The 22,591-nt window shown below is 41.4% G+C and overlaps 2 protein-coding genes across 4 annotated transcripts; one reads left to right on the top strand and one right to left on the bottom strand.

Annotated features, from left to right (window-relative positions):
- Positions 1-495: 495 nt before the first annotated feature.
- On the bottom strand, positions 496-9,469 carry nab2 (NGFI-A binding protein 2 (EGR1 binding protein 2)). Its single transcript, XM_018725313.2, has 7 exons — positions 8,217-9,469; positions 5,869-6,756; positions 5,243-5,376; positions 4,565-4,616; positions 4,322-4,463; positions 3,942-4,127; positions 496-2,543 (listed from the first exon to the last, which is right to left on the bottom strand). The coding sequence occupies exons 2-7, from the start codon at positions 6,748-6,750 to the stop codon at positions 2,428-2,430; spliced, it is 1,512 nt and encodes a 503-aa protein (XP_018580829.2). The 5' UTR covers positions 6,751-6,756; positions 8,217-9,469; the 3' UTR covers positions 496-2,427.
- Positions 9,470-13,269: 3,800 nt separating this feature from the next.
- On the top strand, positions 13,270-20,636 carry dnajc14 (DnaJ (Hsp40) homolog, subfamily C, member 14). Of its 3 annotated transcripts, none has more exons than XM_018725320.2 (7): positions 13,270-13,499; positions 16,568-18,098; positions 18,400-18,506; positions 18,622-18,741; positions 19,220-19,380; positions 19,521-19,620; positions 19,717-20,636. In XM_018725320.2, the coding sequence occupies exons 2-7, from the start codon at positions 16,617-16,619 to the stop codon at positions 20,009-20,011; spliced, it is 2,265 nt and encodes a 754-aa protein (XP_018580836.2). In that variant the 5' UTR covers positions 13,270-13,499; positions 16,568-16,616; the 3' UTR covers positions 20,012-20,636. The 3 variants fall into 3 exon arrangements, with proteins under 3 accessions (XP_018580836.2, XP_029103475.1, XP_018580837.2); XM_029247642.1 differs by having other exon boundaries at positions 13,270-13,734; positions 16,566-18,098; XM_018725321.2 differs by lacking the exon at positions 13,270-13,499 and adding an exon at positions 15,780-15,798.
- Positions 20,637-22,591: the final 1,955 nt, after the last annotated feature.

Genomic DNA, 22,591 nt, shown 5'->3' with positions numbered 1-22,591 from the left:
GTTAGTTTCGTTCCACCATATGATCTAATGTTCATCACAGAGTAGCTGCATAAAATTTTCAAAATAACCACGATTCCTGATCACCTTCCTAGTAATCTTTTTTTGAGATATACAGTATATAAACATTTACATTACATTACAGGAGGAGCTTGGTAAAAGTTTATCCAAATATGATGTTAAAGTTATAGTGCATCAACATCTACATTGTTTGTTACAAGAATGAAACAATGAATGGGAGCAAAGGGTGTGACAAAGACATTGTAGTTCAGTGGTCTGTATGTTAAATCACAAACTAAAATATGACACATTCGACCCAGTTTAATATTATAGTACTCTGATTTATTTTGGACTGTCCAGGCTAAACAATGAACTGTATTATAAAGAAAAATGTTGATAATTTCTGTTATTATATTTGGCTGAGGAGTAAAAGCGGTGGCACTGTGGCGCAGCGGTTGGCAGAGGTGCCTCATGGCCTCTGCAACGGACGTGTGTGTGTGTGTGTGTGTGTGTGTGTGTTCCGCACCACCTCAACCCTGCAATAGTCTGGTGGCATATAGTGAGTGGGTTTCATGAGCGATAAATGTCACATTTCATTTGTGTACATCCCAAAAGTGGAAACAGCAGCCTGTAAACAATATTTATTGAAAATAACAAAAATATTTATTGAAAATTAACAAAATAGATTATCTACTATACAATACACTAAAAGCAAAACTTTGCCTAATGCTTTCTTGCTGAAGAATCCACATGATGGACACTTACAATGTGATCACAATTTGACCTTGAACGTGTTGATGTCACACTCCATTTGCTTCCTGGCGAGCTGTGCTATGAAGACAATGTTTGCCATTAAAACTGTACATGCACGTTACAGCTTAGAAACTTTAATTCTATGCAGTCGTGTGTAAACATCACTACATCAGGAATTTACACTATAAGTATACATAAAGAGAGTTCTCAAGTAGAAAAATAGATGCACTCTCTCAGGCCTCTCCAAATTTCAAATCTCAGAAATGTAGTGTTTAGATATGAGAACTGTATGGTCAGCTTTTCCAGATATCAGTCTGGTTCTGCACTTCACTCTAGTTGTAGCTCTGTCATTGCTTATAAAACATTTTCATTAAAACAAGAGGACTGTCTTTTTCTTTTTTAACGAAACAACAAAAACTATTATATTAATTAGCTGACAAGATCTCATTCTACTCAGTGTAACATCCTCATTGTCATTCAGTGATTTTCATAATTTAAGAAACTGTAGTACACTTTTCAATATATCCCTAACATGCCTAAACAGAAATACTGCAGTATGTTTCATTCCAAAAGTACATTTTGATATCGTACACAAACTATGAAACATGTGTTAAATGAAACCTCTAACTGGAAACACACCATTAAAAAAAAACATCAATGACAGACTGTTTTTGTAAATCAATCCCAGCAAAATCACATAGCTTTTTCCACTGTAGATTGCACAAACGCCACTTTCGCAACGGTTCCTACACTGAAATGCAATAGCACCAAAGGTTTAATAAATGTATTAATAAAGTACAGCTCAAATGGCAGCTGGGCGAAAAAACGAATACTGAGATTTCTGATCAGACGAAGTACAATCATATATGGATGTCATTCTTACGGTGGCAACAACTGGCAATGATTATCTCCCTGCTAGTTGGCAAAAAATTTACACTGAACAATTTCGGTACTAGAAGTCAGAATGGCTAGGAACTGCCGTCACAATTCCTAAGACAAGAATCTCTTTCCAAAATTCTCACCAACAATTAAGGAACATTTGACTCTAAAACATTCCCTTGTAAATACTAATAACAATGTAATAACATTTTCTTCATAGCGTTACAAAATACATTCTTTTTCCATGTGAAGAACTGTTTTATTAAAAAAATTAAATGGCAGCCATCCAATATAGCTTTAGATATTCAGAGAAAACTCATCCTTTGGAAGGAGAGGTACTGTACACAGATACCAGATTTTGCCAAACATAATAGGAAATGAAATGTCCGAAACATTTATGGGCAGTAATGTGACTAAGGTCACTGTAGTTTGTTTCAAAACTTTTTTTTCACAGTTTTCATTTTGCCTTTAGAACATTTCAAGGTTTAACAAGTTTTTTTTTTGATGTAGATAAGCTATGACCATAATTGAGGACAAAAGGAAAATTCTGCAAAAATAAAAACAGGAGAGTACAGTACTGCTCGATCTTTAAAGCTTGAATGGAAGAAAGTGTGCAACCTACATGCAATGGGGCTCAGTGTGTGTTACTGCAGGTATTGTCCCTCTGGAGCAATGCTGACAGATTTGGGTCAGAAATATTGGGAGGATGTTATTGTCTGTGTGGAGGCCGTTGAGGAGAGTGCCACCAAATCAAGAGCAGAACGGGTGGACGACACAGAAGCCGAATGGAGGAAAGTTTCACGGACCAGGCTTCTCTTTACCATTCTTGCCAGGATAATCTTTAAAGATACACGAGCTGCCTCTCCTGTTAGTTCTGTCACAGTCTCCCTTCTCTGCGCATTTGTCTTCCAGCTCTGTAAGAGACAACAACCAAATCCACAGGAACATGGAACATACTGTAAGGTAAACAAAAGTACCGAACCAACCAATAGAACTTCCCAGGATTCATTTTACATATAAATATGTTTTGGAAAAGTAATCCTTCACCTGTGTCTTAAATGTGTCTAAATAACCATGAAATATTCACTAAAGCATGAGGTGGCGTGATGGCATGGTGGCACAGCGAGTAATGCTGCTGTTTCACAGTGCTTGGGTGGTGCGAGAGGACGTGGGTTCGATCCCCACTTGTTCTGTGTGGTGTCTGCATGGGGTTCCTCTAGGTGCTCTGGTTTCTTCCCACAGTCCAAAGACATGCTGTTTGGATTCCCCCACAGTGTGTGAGTGACAGAGAGAGTGTGTTCCACTGATGTATGGATGAGTGATGTAGTGTATCTAGCAGTGTAAGTCACTGTGGTGAATAAGGTGTGTATGCTCATAACACTACAGAGAGTTCACTGGAAGTTGCTTTGGGTAAAAAGTGTCAGCTAAATAAATAAATATAAAGTGTTCTCAGAACACCCATGGAATGATTCTAAGAGTTTGGGAAAGAAAATTTGTAATTATAAATCTACAAAGGTACGTTCAGCTATATCACAGCAGGTTCTGTCCAAAACTGTAGTTTTACGTTAAAATCATACTACTGTATTTTTAATTAACTGTCGAATGCAACAGATTCAACAGATTTTGTAAATCAGCCAAAAACCTCCAGAGGCTTCAATAAAACATCTATTTGAGCCAAGAATGGAAGCAGGAAAAGAGAGGGGACTAGTTGAATAAAAATGAAGGAAATTTAAAGACGTCAGACTTGTGAAATGGTCTGCTTTTTTATCTAAAATAGAAAAAAAACAGATGACATCCATTCCTTGCCCACACATTTTATTTTTACCCTGCTGTGCCTGAGTCAATGTAGCACCCCCCCTCACAACCGCCTACTCAGTCCCCGCTTTCTCTGCCCATCCTGTGCTCAAACCCCCCCACTCATCATACATAGTTCTTAACACCACACTCTGATGAGAGTGTGTGTGCCTGTGTGGGTCGGGGGGGGGGGGGGGGGGGGGGTCTACTTATACACCCCCTCACACACTCCCACAACTCAAACCTGAGTCTGAGCCTCTTTCTGTTTCACCTCAAACTAAATACTTGATACTAATAACTTGGCTGACATCAAAAGGAAAGAAAGCAGCCACAAGGTGGATGCAACATTTTTTGCAAAGAAAGGCACCTACATCCCTCTGCATTAAAAAGAAGTGATAATCAACATTTCAGTGACTATGCTATATACTGTATGTGTGTAGCACTATTTAAAACTGTGCATTTTAGCGGGACCAAAAGCATGGATTTTTCCATTAAGTTATGTCAGTAAGTTTGTTTACCTGCTGTTTGAATACCGCTTGTCCCTGGGCCGGCTTTGTCCGTATGGCCACGTGACACCAGCCTAGCCAGTCGCAACCCCTCATCCATGAGCGCCTGTTTCATGAGATGGCGGCTTATGGTTGCGTGGGCAGCAGTGTCAATGGGAGGGCAAGGGCGTTGAGAGCGGCTGGACTGAGAGCCCATGTCTGCCGGGACAGATAGAGGAAAAACACATTAATAGTTTTTGATCGTGAAGTGCTGCTTCCCTCACTAAATGAAAAGTGTTTTTTTGTGCTTCGCAAAGTACAGCGTGCACATTCGTCGTTTTTCTCCTTGCAAAGCGTGGCTAACGAAAACCGTTCCGCAATTCACCGCTTACCAAGAAATATGCAAACAGTACCTGCTGCTGAGCCGTCGAGGCTCTCTCCTGACAGACTGTCCTCGTCTGCCCCCGGTCTTAGCACGACCTGCTGCCCACCTTCTGACAACCCCATTGACCTCTCTGCGATGTCATGGAAGAACACGCATTCTGAAACGACTGGCTGCAACACAGCAAACATGCAGCATGATGTCATATGACAGTGCATGACCCATTAGGTTGACTGCATTTCAAAGGTAAGTTCTTCAGAGAGCACAGACTCACTTCTTGTTTGACCCGCTTCTGTGATGGTAGAGTACTGTCATCGTTACTTGTCCTGCAGCAGGAGAAAACAATTATACCAAATAAGTAACACAAACAAGAGAGACTTTTAACAGATGCAGATAAACTTTTCCATTTGAACACAGTAAACTTCTGCTATCTGATGAGCGAAAGCGATGTTCCCCATTTAAGTGTGAACCAAATGTTTCATGAATTTCTCAAACTGAAGGCGACAGCTTAACGTCTTTAGAATTTTCTTTTATAATTACATTTAAAAAATATTGATATCATTGCAAAAGACCATATTATCTGTTTGCAGCTCCAAGCTTTTTCTGAAGATCTGTTTGAAACAATAATCAGTTTGCAGTACTTTCGATGTCTGCTAGAAAGTTGCTTCAAAACTAGATGCACCCAGCTTCTGTGGGCTGTGGGTTAGAGGGAGGTTCATAGTATTCAGATATAACACACAAATAAGCTTCATATACCACAAAAAGGCAGGGGGCTTGCTATCTACATAAACAGGAACCTGTGATGAGTAGGCTCTCCAGTTATTTCTCAAAATTCTGCTTCTTGATATCTTAAGCCAAGGGTGAAAGATGGAGAGCTTTGCGCGATAACTCCTCAACTCGGAGACAGTGACAAAACAAAGTTTGATAACAGCAACTGATGATATGCTCTGACCTGGCGTTCTTCAGTGTGGAGGTGTAGGCACACTCCCGCGCCACCTGCCGTGCCAGAGAGAAGAGCTCTACCCGTCTCAGCAGCAGGGCATTGTCACAGATACAGAACTGAGCTGCCGCTTCGTTGATCAGCATCTGAACACAATCATGTGGTGACCCGTTTCAGAAAAACATGTAACGCTTGAAAATTACATGTAGTGAACATAAGCATATATAAAGTCATATAGAGTGCAATACTTTTGAAATAGACTGAAAAAACTCAAATAAACTTAGATATGAATGTAAAAGCAATAGCTGGTGAAACTGAATTATTGTAGGGTTACTCGGCTTTTTCCCAAAAAGATTTATAACTGGCGTCTTTGTATGATAAATTTTGCTGGAGGAGCAACAATTACTGGAGAATTATTGCCTTTGCAAGGTGAACCAGGCTCATGATAGAGTCACTTAGGGACATAGGATTCTGGATTTGTGTTCAAGTGTAAGACTCGTTTGGCACGTGCAGGAATGTGAATAACGGTGTCTCTGTAAGCAAGACTCGGTGTGTGACTGAGACCACCCGTGTCACCAAGTGCCACTGTCTGTGCGTCTCTGAGAGTGAAGAGATGTGCCTTGTTACTCGGCCCTTACTTCATGGTATGAAAGCTGCTTTCCCTCTCTCCTCCTGGAGTCAAATCGTCCATAGATGAGGCTATATTTGCGGATTTCTTCTTCCTTGGTGGGGTCCTGTGGGTCCAACTCAAAGATGTGCCCCACTGTTTTGGCCAGCTTTTTGTTCAAGTTTAATAGTGTCATCACCTCTCCAGGCTCAGCCTTTGGCACAGTGCGCAGAAGCCGTCCCACACTCTCACCAACTAGTCGAACCATCTCAGGGTCCAGCCGTCCCCCAGGCCAGAGCAAGGTGGAGGACGAGGTGGATGCAGGGGGCGTAGAGGGGGCTGGGGGAGGAAGTGGTGGGCAGGGCTGATCGTCATCCAACCCTAACACTACTGCACCACAACCCTCTGGATCTGGGCTCATCCAGTGTGAGTCCATGGGGAACAATTTTTCTCTGTAAGGCCCATCAGGGGCCTGCGGGGAAGCCTGAGAGCAGGGGCTCTTGGGGCTCCCGCTTTGTAAGGGAATGAGAGATGCATGATCCTCCTTTTCACAGGGAGATTCTGGCTGACCATTGCTCACAGCCTTTTTGACTCCAGTCACTGTACTGCTGCAGGTGGAATCGACCTTAAACAGCGGTATGCCGCTAAGCGGCGCATTGGCTAGAGGTTGGCTGAAGAGTGCCGGATTAGCAGCCCAGTCTCGCAGGGCTTTCTGCAAACGTCGTACGTGCAGAGGCTTGGTGGCCATGCCCACAAGTGCCATGATCTCCAAGAATTCTTCCTCCCCAGCTTCACACAGCTGCTGAACGTCATCCCCACCCTGCTGGATGAAGGTATCGTAGTATGCCAGCAGGTTGGCACGTTGAAGCACGCGATAGAGCTGCAGCTCCCCAAGCGTGCGTGGCAAAGACATGGCAGACTGGAAAAAGAACCAGCAATAAACAGAACATAAGGAACACAAAAGGTATGTGGCCAAAAATTGGTCATGTGAGGAAACTTGTTGTGAGTCTGCCATTTAACCGCAGATATGGTTTTGATTTTCTCCAAAGGTAATAGAAAACTACAGGTAATTTGACTCAGTACTGAATTCAGGTGACTCGACATTTATCTTACAGCCCTGCCAGATTACAGGCAGCATGGACTCCTGTCCAATATTCTGCATGTTGCAGCATATGAAAGTGAAAATTTGCAAATAAAGCACTGTAACTCCTAAATAAAGTATAACCCAGCTCCTAATTATGTCTAAAATGTTATTCTTTTCTTACTAATAATTCAAAGAGGATTATCGACATTAGCCTGCATACCCAGATATCTATAGCCTCATACTGTAAATTGTTCTTGGTCTATGGATTTCCTCCTGCCCAGCTCTAACCTCCTCTTTTTGGTATTCATTCCAGGGCCCATAGAATTACATTTTTTCTAAGGAAGCATTTATAAAATCTTGGGAAATCTTATGGAAGCAGTCAACGATAACCAAATATCAGGGTATATGGCCTGTTCTGTCTGAAAATATTGCTGGAAAAGGTAGGCGTGGCAAGGGGGCGTGTCCCATATTTGTACTGTATAAACCCCACTGAACACTACATGACATTTTGCTCCTCCTAGATGGAATCAGTTGTTATGCTACTGTTGAAAAATACGTGGCTCCCAAATTGGATCCGCCAACAAGAAGAAAAGGACAGAAAAAGGGTGACGGAAAGTTAGCGGACGGAGCTCAGCTTAGCCAGCAGAAACACACTTTTTAATTCCTTCACGTGCTATTTTTATATATCGCCCTCGCGCTGTCGGCTGCGACAATGACTGACGGACACCGGCAATTCGCCGTGGAACGTGACCCGCATGCAGTACACTGTACTGTACAGTATATACTACAGTAAATTAAGGGAAAGGAGACCTCCGAGATCGCGAAGTTGTGTTAATAAATACGTTGTTTCAACGCAACTTTCGCTAATTTAAATCAATATGCATTTATTATATTTACCACATACAGCAGAGTTACCAAAGATTGTTGTTACAAGTACGTTTACTCACCTGACTCCCGTTGTCCAAGACAATTTACCATGTTAGTTAGAATATTAACTTTGCAACGGTTTACCCATCAAAGGCATTCTGAGTGTATCAATACAGCATAGGGCGGTTGATCAAGGGTACTAGAGCGGGGATGAGATTCGAACTCACACAACCATCAGACTGCAAGACGACAACACTAAACCTCAGGTGCTGTCTCGCTAATATGTAATATATAGATTGACAATGTTATATAAATGTAGTATAAAGTTAGTGCGTATAACACTGAGACAATATAAAAGCCACACACACACACACACACACACACACACACACACACACACACACACGAGAGAGCAATGTGAATGTTACCTCGCCCGGGTCCGACACTTTGGTGCTGGGGGACGCACTGGCACAGTCCTCGTAGTTCTCCAGCTCTCATGCGCTTCCCTGCCGATTCTCTATGCTGCTGCTTCGCCGCGTTTCTCGCTCCGAGCTCGTGCTCAACTACAGAGAACTTGTGTTCTTCAGGTGTGGAGCCGCGCGTCCGTGGGCTGGTCCAGTCCCTTCAGTGCTCGCTGTCCTCGAACCACATCAGCAAAAAAAAAAAAAAAAAAAAATTCAACCATGAAAAACGTTCGTGCTACTGCCGGGCATCGCAGTCCAAGAAACTTTTTAATCCTAATCGCCAAGTTCAAAGTGGTTCAAATTGTACATGATTTTCTGATTTCTGCCAGTCGCGTGCACATCATCACGCCGAGCGTAATTCGTGCGTGTCTTTTCTTTGCTTTGTTGTATTTTTTTGCTCTGAACGGCTGCCTGTGTCGGACCTCATTGTTGGTGGTAACCTTTTGCTGGGTGTGTGGGCGCCGGGACCCGGGGGCGGACTGCACAGCGCCATCTGACCGAAAAGAGCCTTCCTCTCCCGGCTAGAGAGGCGGCTTACCAACGCAACGGGCTTTGCGAAAGGTGGGGTACTGCGGTTTACTCTGCAATTGCACAACCAGCCCTTTCATTTTACCCTTAACTATAGTATACTCTGGCGCCGCGGCACCACGACTCTGTGTCTGTGGGCAGTGGCATCATATATATGTACTAGCATGATGAGGTGTGCTATGTATGTATGTAGTTAGTCCAGTTAGTGGATGGGAGACCACGACATACATAGCATTGAAATGCTACACACAAAAATATTATATAAAAACAAGGGGAAACGTGTTATATTCTTCTTCTTTATTTAGTTTACACCCTGCCTGCGATTTACAAAGTCAGGATTGGTAGAGTACGTCACTGCTTCATATACATCTAAATCTAGCGTCTCGCACTGAGTGATAAAATTATATTGCCTGGAAACAACTTATTTTTGTATTTATATTAAGCCAAACACTAATGGTGTGGATTAAATCATGCAAGCGTACAGTACAGAGATACAGAAGGACTGGCTATGAGCGGTTTTCCAGTGGGAGGCGCGTGGGCCACTTCCGGCTGGATCTGCGTGTGACGCACATTCAAAGGGGGATTCCCAAGTGACGTAATGCGCGCCGAACCCCGACAGTGACACACATTTCTGTACGGAAAAAGGTAAACACGCCTTTATTGGGCATTGTCATATCCGCTTCCACTGTCCGTTCGTTGCTCCTTTGAATTAACGGCTAAATATGGATTCACGGTGTCAAATATCAGTTTAATGGTAAATCAAGTTTACATTTGAGCAACCTTTTTTAGTTTGTAAGACTAGTATAACATTTATATTTGTGGTTTTTATGTTTACATTCGACGTTTACATTCGTTTCTGTGAAGAGAAATGAGACAGATTGAGAAGAGGAGCTAGGAATGTGGCCTAACAGTTGAGCTTTGTTCGGCAGCAACACGGTCCAGTTGTTCCTCCCACACCTCCGTGGACATTCGGGTCACCCGTGGGTGTAGCCTCGTGTCAAAGCGCTCTTTATCTCCCCTAATCAAATACTCCAGTCTTGTATTCCAGTAAATCTTCAGAGCCCCTGTGTTGTTAGTAGTGCCGGTGTCTGCATGTACTGCTCAAGGAGCCACGTCATCTCTAATCTTATGCGAGGTCATCCTATCTATAACTTTTATGGGAAATATTTATCAAAGCAAGTAAGTAGTTCAAGTTTCAAGTTTATTGTCATAGATACAAGTAGCATGTATCATGAAAATCTTCCTGAATGTTTCTCCACAGACTATGGGCAAGGACAATAGAAATAGAAAATTATGAGTATATACTAGTTTAACAGTACTATATGTATGGTCTAGGAAAATTCATAGCTAACACGTATCATTATAAGTTATAACACAGGAAGTGGGTTGGGGTGGAGGTTCTCAGGCTGTGGTTTTTTTAAACGGACGCAAGCAACATTTGATAGCCCACTAATATTCTTTTTCTTTTTTTTCAGTTTTATAGTTATATACCTAAAAAAAAAAATCACATACCCTACAAACATAATGGAAAATTATGTCCAAAAAAAAAAAAAATTGCAGAGATAAAATTTCAGACAAACAAATATATAGAAAAAAAATGTTAAAGTGGATTTACTTGTGAATGCTTTTTGTAGCATCAAAGACTGAGTCACATTTGTTTACCACTTGCCCTGCTCGAGGTATGGCCAAGACAGAATGCGAGTCCACCTTAGGCTGTACATAATCTTCACTCTGAAATAAAACATGTGGTGCAATATGGGTGTGTGTGAATGCACTGTAGCATCAACACAGTCCCACCACTGTCAATGTCATAGTCAAAGAACATTTGCATACCAAGTTTTCTTTATTGTTTAAACATGCACTGTCTGGTTTCTATAACAATGATTATGGGAGAGAAGAGAAATGCTATTTCATCAGTCCTCTTTTAATCTTCTTATTTTGATATGATGATATTTTGATTTCATAAGAGCAAATTTTGCAACAAAAACACCTCTTGATTACATTTGAAAATGCCTACTGTATCTGTATCATCTTCATTCCGACCCCTGGGAGTGATACCACCGAGTCCCACCTGGCTCCACCAACACATCTGTTCTCAATTAACTAAACATCTGATTACCATTATTATAAAAGGGGAGAAGAGCATTGGCAAAGTTGTAGAGTTTCAATAAGCCTTTCATTGTGGTTCCTAATGAGCAATGGTCTGTGTGCCCACCTTTTCTCAGTGTTTTCTTCTGAATAGTTTTATCAGAACCTGGTCTTGGTGTTTTTCCATCCTCTTGTGCTCCAGCCTCCTTGCTACCACATCCCTGGGAACCCATATCCTTCTTGTCATCCAGTATCCTTAGTGCCAGATCCCCGGGATCCTTCATTATTCAGGTTTTCCAGCTGTCTTGTCTTCCAGCTTCTATGTACCTATTCATTCACAACTCGCGGAGTCACCACAGTACTGTGCCTCCAGTTAGCACCAGCTGCACAGTGCACTCGTAAACAAACTTGTGGAATGGATGAAACCGAGCACTCCACTGAGGATTCTGACATGATTACTGCCATACATGATTATAGGCATATTTAAAGACACATTCTAAACAAACATTTATCTATTTATTTGTACTCCTATAGTGCATGTCTCTAGTGCTACAGTGTAAATTATATGGCCTGCATAGTTTTCTTTGTACTGTATATTATATCTAAATCTTTTGGTATTATTTATATTTTTTGTGTATATTTTATATTATGTATATTGTTGACAGACTTGCCTGTATACTGCACTGTCCTGTATTTGCACTGTCTTGCACTGTATGTTTTATATGGCACAGAGGTCCAAGAGAAATGAAATTTCATCCCCCCCCCTGTATGTTTAACTCAGCTACAGTGGAATGACAATAAACTTGACTTTGACATTTCTCCAAAGTGACCTACCATTTCAATGAACTCACAACGATTTACCAATTTTTATAGCTGGGTAATTTTTACTGAAGCAGTTTAGGGTAAATACGTTGCTCAGGGAGCAGGTCGTGACAGATGGGATGCAACCCTGCAACCTCCAAGTCCAGAGGCTAACCACCTACTGCTCCCCTACACATACAAAGTTTGCAATTACACATTTTTTAAACTGATTTTCATTGTCCATTGGCAATAGAATAACTCCATAAAATGTGCAAATTTTCTAATCTTGTGTTCCATCACCAACACTGATAAACACCAGACAAGCTGTAAACAGCGTGGACCCGAGTGGAGTTACGCAATCCCCAGGTCCAGTTTGTTTGAGTGTGTATTACTGACATCTAGTGGCGAGTGGCTAAAAGCATACGTCACGTGTGCTACGTGACACATTAAATGAATTTTCAGGACAAATGTTGGTCTCAGAAATTCATAACTTAATTTTTATACACGACCAAAAGTTAGGTCTCTTTTGCAACAAACGTATATAGCTATAATGAACTTTTAAAAATTCGACATTTGAACTATGCAAATCTTGGACCTACAAATATGTTTCTTCACGAAACTCAAAAGAGTATTTCCTGACACGTTTCCGCTATGTTACTTTTTTAAAAAGCAGATTCGTTGAATTTTTCCTCATAAACCAGATGAATCTGGATCGAATTTATAAATTTAAGAATACATGAAACTGAAAATATTGCATCCATATAAAACTCTGATAAATAATACAGGTGTTATTTTAGGCATTTTAAAATAACTGATTATAATTTAGCAGTCAATGAGATAATCGTGGGCTATGGGACTGTAAGCATATCAATATTTTCTTTTAATTTCACTTTAATCCAATTTATGGTGCGAGTTATACACGCAGTCCTCATATAACAAAGTCCCGCATACAACGGAAAGCGCAACGGCTTATGAAAGTATGTTCCCGTTCTATAATACAATGGTGGGTTTATGATTCAGTGCAACGGCCTTTTGTTTTGCGGAATTACGGGGTCGTTGAACGGCCACAATGTGTGGAACAAGTGGTCGGTTTTAAAAAACAAAGTTAGACCTTTAAACTAAGCGCAGTCTTTAGCCAAGAGGCTTAGTTTTAAGTGCTTGTGTGTGTTTGCAGTGCTGAGTGATGTTTAGTTCAGACATCACACACCTCGGATGGCTGCTGTAATAGTGTCCCCTGATATCAAACACTGACTTTAGCAAAGAGGAAGATATAATAAGCAAGATAAAGTGACAACAATGAAGACCTTAAAAACACGTCGCTTTCCGACACTGTTAGTAGCTACTGGATCCAGTAGATTTCCCAGTGGATTTCCCCATGCTCCATACCATGTTTAAAAACATGAAAATTCAGAAAGAGGGTAAGTCAGTGGTTATTGCTAAGAAATAAATGAAAATACATTAAAAAATCAAGCTAGAATAATGTGCGTTGTGACAAAACTGCAATGAATGTGAAAATGTGTTGGTGTTCTATTGCCGTGCATAAAAGTAACTTTTTTGGTATTTTAATTAATTGTAGGAGGTATATTTTCGTCTGGTCTTTTTTTTAATAGGAAATAATGGCAGTTTAGCGAAGTGTTGACTTCAGAGTATGCGGGTACTTGGGTGCAGTTTGGGCGGAACGCTGGAAGTGAGACAGTCCGCCTTCCGCTGAGCTCCAGCCTGCGGGACTTCTCCTCGAGGCGAGGCGCGCGAAGGGTTAACGCGCGTGGCGGAAGAGGCCGGAGACGCGAGCGCTGCGGTGCGCTGCCCCCGGAAGTGAAACACAGTAAGGTAAACAAGGGGACTGGAGCCTGCAGCGGAAGAGGAGCGCGAGAAATTAAGGGCAGACGCGGCGGATCGCCGTGTAGCGGTGCGGAAAAGAGTGCGAACAGAGTGCGGACAGAGAAGATGTGCGCTGACACACAACGCTCACCACATGTCTTTGTTAATCAGCTCCGTCAGTGACACGCAGTCCCAAATAACTCACTCACTCACTGCATCTCGCTCCTCTTTTCCTCAAGACAAAGGTACGGTTTTGTTCTTTCGGTTCCTCTTGGTTCCACGAAGAAAAGTTTCCGAGATCATCGTGAAGTGTGTAGCTCAGTTCAGGCGACTGGCAAAGCGAGTTTAGACAGCAGGAGGCGTAGCGGTTAAGGACTGGGCTTTGTAACCTCACGATTCAATCATTCCTAGCCGTGCTCAAGTCAAGTCAAGGTGTTTTTGCGTTGAAATACTCTACTAGTGAGACATGCCTGCTGTGTAAATAGATAAACCAGAAAAATGTGCTGCCAAAGGTGTCAGTGAAACCATGAAAGTTTTATGTAGGGGTTCCTTTGGCTCTGTACTGTATTGCGGGTCATGTAGTTGTCCCCCTTGTGCTGCTGTATGGACTGGAGTACACTGCTTTTTCACATTCGCATTAACATCTGTGAGCTTTTCTCCATTATTATTACTATTCATTCATTGGACACCTTTGTTCTAAGGCGACTTACAATTTTAGCTTTGTGTACTAAGTTGCTTCCAATAATTCACCTGTTTATACAGCTGGGTAATCTTGGTGTCATTTAGGGAAAGTACCTTGATTAATTGGAAGTGCAGCAGGAGTTGGATTCAAACCCAGGACCTTCTGATTTTAAGATGATGGTTGTGACCGCTGCTCTAAATGCACAGTGCCGCACCTCTGCGATCCACAGTTCAACGCATCTGTTACACACATATTCCTTCATGAAGGGTGCAGCAGGCTGCGAGGTTACTGATAATGTAACAGTAATGTGTTTTGGGGTCAAAAGAAGACACTTTAAAATATATATGTTACAGGTGACTGATATAAATGTGCTCTGTGACTTTTAACATGGTTTTTATTTTTTATTTCATTTTGTAAACCTTTTCTGAGAGCTACGATATGTAGAATTTGAGATGAGGAATATAATGCTTGGAGAATGACCATCATGATTCTAATAATAAATATTGGAGACAGAATAAAACCATTCGTTTTATGTGATTGCAGATGTTAAATGCAAGTAAAAATGGCCGTTTTTGAAATTTTACATTACTATGATTCTGATTTAAACTTTCTGTAAAATGAAGGCTTGAAAAGGTGTTGTTTGGATTCTTCTAATGAAAGTAGTTTTTTTTTTTACTGAAAACAGCCACACATTTTCTTGAAAAACCATGCGGTCACTATTAACTTCCTACTACTTTCACAGTTATCTGTATATCTATCTCACAACCTAAACACAGTTGGGGGCAGCTGGTAGTGTCATGTTTAGAGCTGCTCCTTTTGGAGCTAAAGGTCGCGGGTTCAGTTCAATTTAATTAAATTCAATTTATTTTTATAGAGCGCTCTTCTCACGCAGTGACACAGAGCGCTTTAACACAGGCATAAGGCAAGAAAAACAGATACAAATGAAGAAGACAGTCGACTAATGGCTACCATAATAAAGTACTTTATAGAGCTATAACTATGCCTACTGGCCACTGGGGAAAGGAACAAAAACTCCCAACTGAAGGTTGAGGGAGAAAGAAACCTCTGGTGGTCCAAGGGTCAGTGGTTTCCCACCCTTCCTGGGCATTCTAGATAACTAACAATTGTAAGCCAGTTTAACAAGTAATAATGATACTGTTGCTAAATGGCATCTTGGATCTCCAGCTCAGCATGGAACGTCTTGTTCGTCATGGCAGTTGGTCATCATCCTCAGTCAGCATGGGATTCGTCTGTCACCACTGGCCAGCCTCCTCAGGTCTTATGTAGCGAGGTAGTTCTCAACAAGAGGAAAGAACAGAGTTAGTAATTTGTTACTTAAGTTAATTTATTATGCATTTCTATAAAGGTGGTAAAAAACAACCAAGGCAAGTGGAATTACATTTCGAGGTGGAATGCCTGAGTGAACATGTAAGTCTTTAGTTTGAAAACAGAAACAGACGGGGTATTTCTGACAGTAACTGGTAGACTATTCCACAGTTTAGGTGCTCTGTAACTAAAGGCGCAACCTCTTACTGAGGTCTTATTGATCACAGGTACTTTAAGGTAACCTGCATCTAATGAACGGAGATATCGTCCTGGGATATAAGAGCTAATGATCTCACAAAGGTAAGTTGGAGCAATGCCATGTACTGCCTTATAGGTCAAAAGTAGGATTTTATAGTCAACTCTAAATGTGACCGGGAACCAATGTAACGATTTAAGTACCGGTGTTATATGGTCGAACTTCCTACTTCTAGTGACAATTCTCGCAGCAGCATTTTGCACCAAATGTAGCCTGGATACAGTCTGGTATGGACAACCCGACAATAAAGCATTACAGTAATCCAGCCTGCTTGAGAAAGAAGTATGAACCAGTTTCTCAGCATCCCATCTACATAGGAATCGCCGCAATTTAGCTATGTTTCTTAACTGAAGGAAACACAACTTAGTCAAAGCATTTACATGAGATACAAATGACAGCTTTCCATCCAGCAGGACACCCAGATTCTTGATACAATCTATACTCTTGAAGCTAATACAGTTCGAATCCTGTCTCCAGCTATAGTATCCTTGAGCAAGGTACTTACCTACAATTATTAACAGATTTATACAGCTGGACACTTTTACTGGAGTAATTTAGGGTATCTTAACATTGTAAGTCACTTTGGAGAAAACCATCAACTAAATGAATAAATGTCTTTTTAAATAATACAAAATAGTACTTACATGTTATAAGTATGTTAATTTGAATGCATTTAAGTAATAACTTTTGAAATGCTATTACACTTATTCTTTTTAATTATTCTTTTGTCTGCTATAGTATATACAATTTGTAATGGTCTCTTACAGAGTTTGAGAAATGTTTTATCTGGTTTTTTGTTTCATTTATTTGTAGGTGGGAGGAAGTTTGTGGAGCATGAGGCTGGTGTGTTCCAAAGCTAAAGATGGATAAGTGTAAAAATGCTGCCCAGGACATTTCCAGATTGCTAGATGACCCAGGCACTCAGCACTGTAGTGGCCTTGGGAGTGACGTAGGAAATGGCCTGTGTCCCAGCACTGTGCTCATGACAGATCCCGACTCTGCTGCCTGCCAGAAGCAGAGGGACAGTCCAGTGAGCACCAGCGGGATATGGGCCACACCAGTTATGAGAGTGGAGACTTTTGGGACCTTAAAGGAGGACTGGCAAGAGGATGAAGAGGGGATAGTTGACATGCAGAGACAGAAAGACCTGGATGCCTCTTTGGAAGAGAACTTCGATGTGAAAACAAGAAAAACAAAGAGACTTGAAGACAAGGTCTTGAAAACTGGGGACAATGAGGAGAGGGAATCATTGTGGAAGGAGAAAATAGACATTCTTGAAGTAGCCAGCCATTGCCTGGAGACCCCTGTTTGTCAGGAAGATTCAAGTAGATCTGGGTTTAAGGAAGATGGCTTTAAAAGCAGAAACAAAGATGAGGAGATCAGACATGATAGGTGGGAACAGCTGAAGAGTGAGGCAAATGAGGAGGAAGTAGATATAGATGGAGATAGATCAAAACGAAGCGAAGGTAGAAGGGTTTCGGAGATGAATGAAGAATCAGGGTCACAGAGGTCCGGAGGAGAGAAGCAGAAGAGAGGCAAAAGCAGAAACAGTTGCGAGCAGAGCCAGCAATCAGTGGCTTTCTCTTTCTCAAAACCTCTGACTTCTTCTGGGGGGAGACATAAGCAGGCTAGGAGGCGACACCACCACCATCACCACCACCAGGGGAGATCCAGGGGACATATGAGTAGGATAGCAATTGCATGCCGTGAGTTCCTATCAGAATCACTGCCTCCTTGGTGCCTGTCCTGCTTCCGAATGGTCGTGGAGCTCATCGTTCTGGTGGCTCATCAGTGTGGGGAGGCGGTCGAGGCTGGAGGGGCAGTGGTTTATGACTCTGGCTCTCGGCTTCTTAGCAAAGCCAAAAACCTGCATGCTATGCAGGCAGGGGCCTGGTATCTGCTAAGAAGGATGCACACCACAGGAGTGATGCTGGTGGGGTGGGCCGTAGATTTGATGAGGCAAATGTCTACCTCCTGTCTCAGTTTCCTTTCCAAGGCTATGCTGCTGAAATCTATGTTCTTCCAAGGCCTGCTGGACAGACTAGGAGGAAATGGAGGCAACAGGTGGTGGACTGCATTTTTAAACTCCTGTGCTTGGAAGTGCACTGTGGTTTTCTTGAAGAAAGTACAGTCTTTGTTTTGGGGAAGCAATCCCCTGACTTCCAGCTCCACTTCTGAGTCCAGCAGTGGTGTGGGTAGATGTCACCCTGGAAAGGAGCTGGAAAGACTCCTGGGTTTAGCGCACATCCCCGAAGATGAATTAAACCCCTTTGTTGTGCTTGGAGTAGAGGAGAATGCCACAGACCCTGAGCTGAAGAAGGCCTATAGACAACTGGCTGTACAGGTGAGTTGCTCAGAATGGAAAGGTTGATTGTATGTCTCAGTGTTGGACAATACATGTTGGATGCTCAAGCTTTATTGTGCTGCTTTTATAATACCATCTCATATAATTTTAGTGTATCAGGCCACTAGTTGGATAAGAAGATTGACAAGTTCTTTAGCTGCTCTGGAATTATTAGATTTCTTTCAGGGTAATTCTGATGTAAATTATGTACCTTTTTATGTTTTGCATTCTTTACATCAACCTGATTATCAAATGCCTCTTATTGTGCCTATTGCCTTTCTTTTGCATAAATTTCCTCTAGGTTCACCCAGACAAGAACAAACACCCTCGTGCTGGAGAAGCCTTTAAGGTCTTAAGAGCTGCTTGGGACATAGTTAGTAACCCAGAAACATACAGGCAGTACCAGCTGTAAGTTCTCTGAAAGTTAATGGTTTCGAACATCTTGTTTTTAGTACTGTTATGGTAGTTGAACAGTAACTTCATTATGAGGAATGTTTTTCGTGTGTGCGGGTCATCTTCTCAGGAAACGAATGGCAGAGACGGAACTATCCAGGTCAATGAATGAGTTTCTCACCAAGCTGCAAGATGACCTGAAGGAAGCCATGAACACCATGATGTGCACTAAATGCGAGGGCAAACACAAGTAAGCTGACAATTACAGATTTGTGGAGCACAGGAGAAAATTGGACTTTTACCATTCTTTGCATGAATAGTTATTTAATTTATTTAACTCCTTTGTGCAAACTTGCAGTTCTTTTGGGCAGGACTGTTTTCCTTAGAGCCCTGTTTTGGTAACATCAATGGCACAAGGTTATAGCAGTCAAAAATAACATGTCAGGAGACCAGGAAAACAGCACATAATGGTGACAGGCCAAGAGTAAACGTGTTGGGAATCCACGCTATTATATGTTTTATTTTCAAGTTCTCCATATGGTTAAGTAAGAGCCTTTTGTGTTACAAATATTTGGTATTATGTTATTGCTGGCACCGTACTGTTCATAAGTATAACATTTTGTTTTTGTACTGAATGACAGGGTGGTCCAATGTGTATTTACTGAAGGGGCAGTGAGAGATTGAAGGTGCAGTAATAAGCGGGTGTGTGTATGTATGCATTTGTGCAGGCGATTTGAGATCGAAAGGGACCCTGGAGAGGCTCGGTATTGTGCAGAGTGCAAAAAGCACCACAGTGCAGAGGAGGGGGACCTTTGGGCTGAATCCAGCATGCTGGGATTGCGGATCACCTATTTCTCCTTCATGGATGGGAAGGTCTATGACATCACTGGTATTGTGTCAACTTTTTCACTCATTATTACTTGTAACTTTGAGCAAAGTTATTTTCTTCGCTTTGCTTACATATGCATTATTACAGAAAATTATACATCAAAATGCTAATGGTTTTGTCCTCCATTTGTCTTTTAACAGAGTGGGCTGCTTGCCAGCGAATAAGCATTACTCCTGACACTCACCGTGTGCCCTACCACATCTCCTTTGGGGCAAAGAACAGCAACAGCACACGCCACAGGTCACAGCACAAATACCCTATGCCTATGTCTTAGCTGTTTTCCATGTTTTGTCATTGATTTATTTCTCAAACTCATATCTCTTTCATCCCCTTCAGGAGCCCATCAGAGCACTACTCTGGTCCACATTCACCTGCTGACTTACAGGACTTCTTTAATCGCATCTTCCAGGGAGGGCCTCCCAGCAGCATGACTGCCAATGCGGGATTCTTCCCCTCGGCTTCACGACCTCACCGCCCCGCAGGATCGGGCAGCAACTTTTTCTCCTCACCCCCTCCACAGCCAGGTTTTTTCACACCTGGTGGGCAGTGGGCTGAAAGTGGTGAGCCCCGGACTGACGGCTCCAAGCCTGTTCGCAGGAGAAAGAAAATTCGAAAGCCTTTCCAGCGGTGAGCTGAACTAACCTCAGATAACACCGGGCTCTTGTTGATTGAACCCTGCTTTCATTACTGTTCCCCTTTGCGCTCCTGGGCTGAGGGACCAGCTGAATTCAGAAAGCTTCTGTTAGGGAGTTGCCACTGTCTAAAGCAGGAAGCAGAGATCCTGGTAAGGATATAGGCAAGAAGCAGAGATCCTGGTAAGGATATAGGCAATTTATAAGCAATTTCAATTTTGAAGAGCGCTGTGTGTTTTGGGTGGATCTTATTGTTTTGCGTTATTTTTGGTTTATCTTGTTTTCATATTTGGAAATGTAGCCATACAAAAGTTGATCCAATCAGTATTTCATCTGTCCTTCATTTGTTATGCTCTGCAGTTTAAAATTTTCATACATGTTTTAGCCGATAATGAGAAAAGACTGTGCCTGTAAGATGCAAACCGAAGTTACTAAATAAAAGAAATAGTTTCTCCAACACTTATACAATGAATGCCTACAGTGCGCTGCTAAGGGTACCTTAACAATTGTCCAGGTATTTCACCAGTTACACCTCTGATAGATTGACTTTAAATTAAGAATGCAATATGCATAAAGAATATGAAAATAGTAAAAAGGGAATTACATTTAAATTCTAGTTCAAAGGGCAGTTTTACAATCCTTGAATGGTTTCTTTCCATAATCTTTTTTTTGGAAATTTAAAATGCCATGTTATATTAAGGGCTAGAACTTTCCATTCACTTTAAAGGAAATTTAAATGTACAGTTATTCATTTGACATATTTATAACCTCAGGTTCTTGGACAATATTGCCGAATAGTCAATCAAAAGCAAAATGTATTGTTTTATTGCCCTGGTGACAGAGTACATTATTTCGTTATGCTGTTCCACTCACAGTCAGTGTAGGCAGGATACTTAGTGAGGATCTACATATAGGGTTCAGGTTCCATCTAGGACTACCCTTTATTCCCTCTAACTTACCCTTACTGCCTAAGCCTCCTTGATGTCCCACTATCATTTTATTTTATTTTCCAAAAGCTTCAGCCTTTTCAGGTAGTTGGTAAGGGCTGTGTTAGCCACTCAGCAACCTCTTTTATTCACGCATTAGCTGCAACGAACAGTGTACTGTACCATGTTCTCATGCAGCTTCCGTACAGGATTCTAGGAGATAATTGAGCATTGCCTGTTTATTACAGCTGTTTGACTTTTGAGAGGTTATGGTTCTATAAGACAGCGACATCATTATAAAGTTATTTTACAATTACAAGGTAAATCTCAAATCATATCCTTGTGACAGCTTAAGTTAATTATCTTAATATTTTCCTTGACATAAAAGCCTATATTGTCCTGGCTTGCTTATTTGGATTCCCTCTGTGTTGTTTATACTTCAGTATTGATGTCACGTTGACTATGAGTCTTTCATATGAGGGACGCAGGCCTTTTTTTCAAATGTAGTTTGTTTTTGAAAGGAGTGAAATGCTGTCCTGATTGTCATTTGGATATTTTTTATTTCACCTTAGTATTTTATTTGCATGATGTTTTATTGCTTTATTTAAACTGGGTCCCATGGAGTTATGCCGCTGATGTAAGGTTGGAAATGTGATTGTATTCTAAATGTCTAAATGCATTCAGTGAATGACCTGGAAAAAACAAGATCTCAAGAAGAAATAACTAAAAATCAAACAGTATATGCAAAAATGCAGAAATATCTGTTTTGACAATCATTTGGAGTTAAATGTGAATCGGTGTTAACTTCTATCTTAACTGAAGGCAGAACTTACTATGATTGTACTGTAAAACATGGTTGTTTTATTTTTTTTAAGTTTTGCTTTAATGATGTCTTCATAGTAAAACTGATTTCCTACAAATTGTGCATTATTGATGTTTTTGTAAATCTGACTTACAGGCCCTGATTTTTATGCACTCATCTTGGCTGTTTTTATTGTGTAGCACTTGGACACTCAAAGCAACACTCTTGTTCTGGCCAGTTACCACTACCTCAATATGTCTAATTGAATGACTGCAGCCATTCCTCTGAGGCCTAGAATTTTTCATATTTCCTTTAAATGTGCCAATAACACTCAGTCACTGTTTCTTTGGTTGGTTATATCATATGTTCGTATCCTTCTGGAAGCACACATGACAGACAGGCATACACAGTGATGTAAAATTGTTTTTATTTTCCTGCTTTAGTTATGCCCCAATTCTGTACAATTAATCACACCTGTACAGACTGGGATTCCAATGGAGAAAAACATCACTTGTGAAATGGGAAATAGCAACTGTAGCGTTAACATTTTTTTCTTTGGATGAAAGCATATTCAAGTCCAACGAATCATAAGTATTTTTTAAAAATATACATATATGAAGTGTGTATTATGACTTGTTAGTTGCCTGGCACAAACTGCCTCATCATAGCGCGCAGGACCGACTACCTAGAGCACATGGACGCGTTAAGCCTTAAGTATCGTAAAAAAATACCCTGATACTTATTTCTGCTGGTGAAGCACAGACGAACACTCAACACACAGAAAACCGGGAACCACCCAGCGCACCTGCGCATGCGCATCGAAATACTGGAAGGCGGTTGGAGGAAGCGCG

Source organism: Scleropages formosus, chromosome 22 (assembly GCF_900964775.1).
Source record: "Scleropages formosus chromosome 22, fSclFor1.1, whole genome shotgun sequence".
Lineage (NCBI taxonomy): Eukaryota > Metazoa > Chordata > Actinopteri > Osteoglossiformes > Osteoglossidae > Scleropages > Scleropages formosus.
Note: the sequence above shows the minus strand (reverse complement) of the source record. Positions and strands in the feature narration are given on the sequence as shown.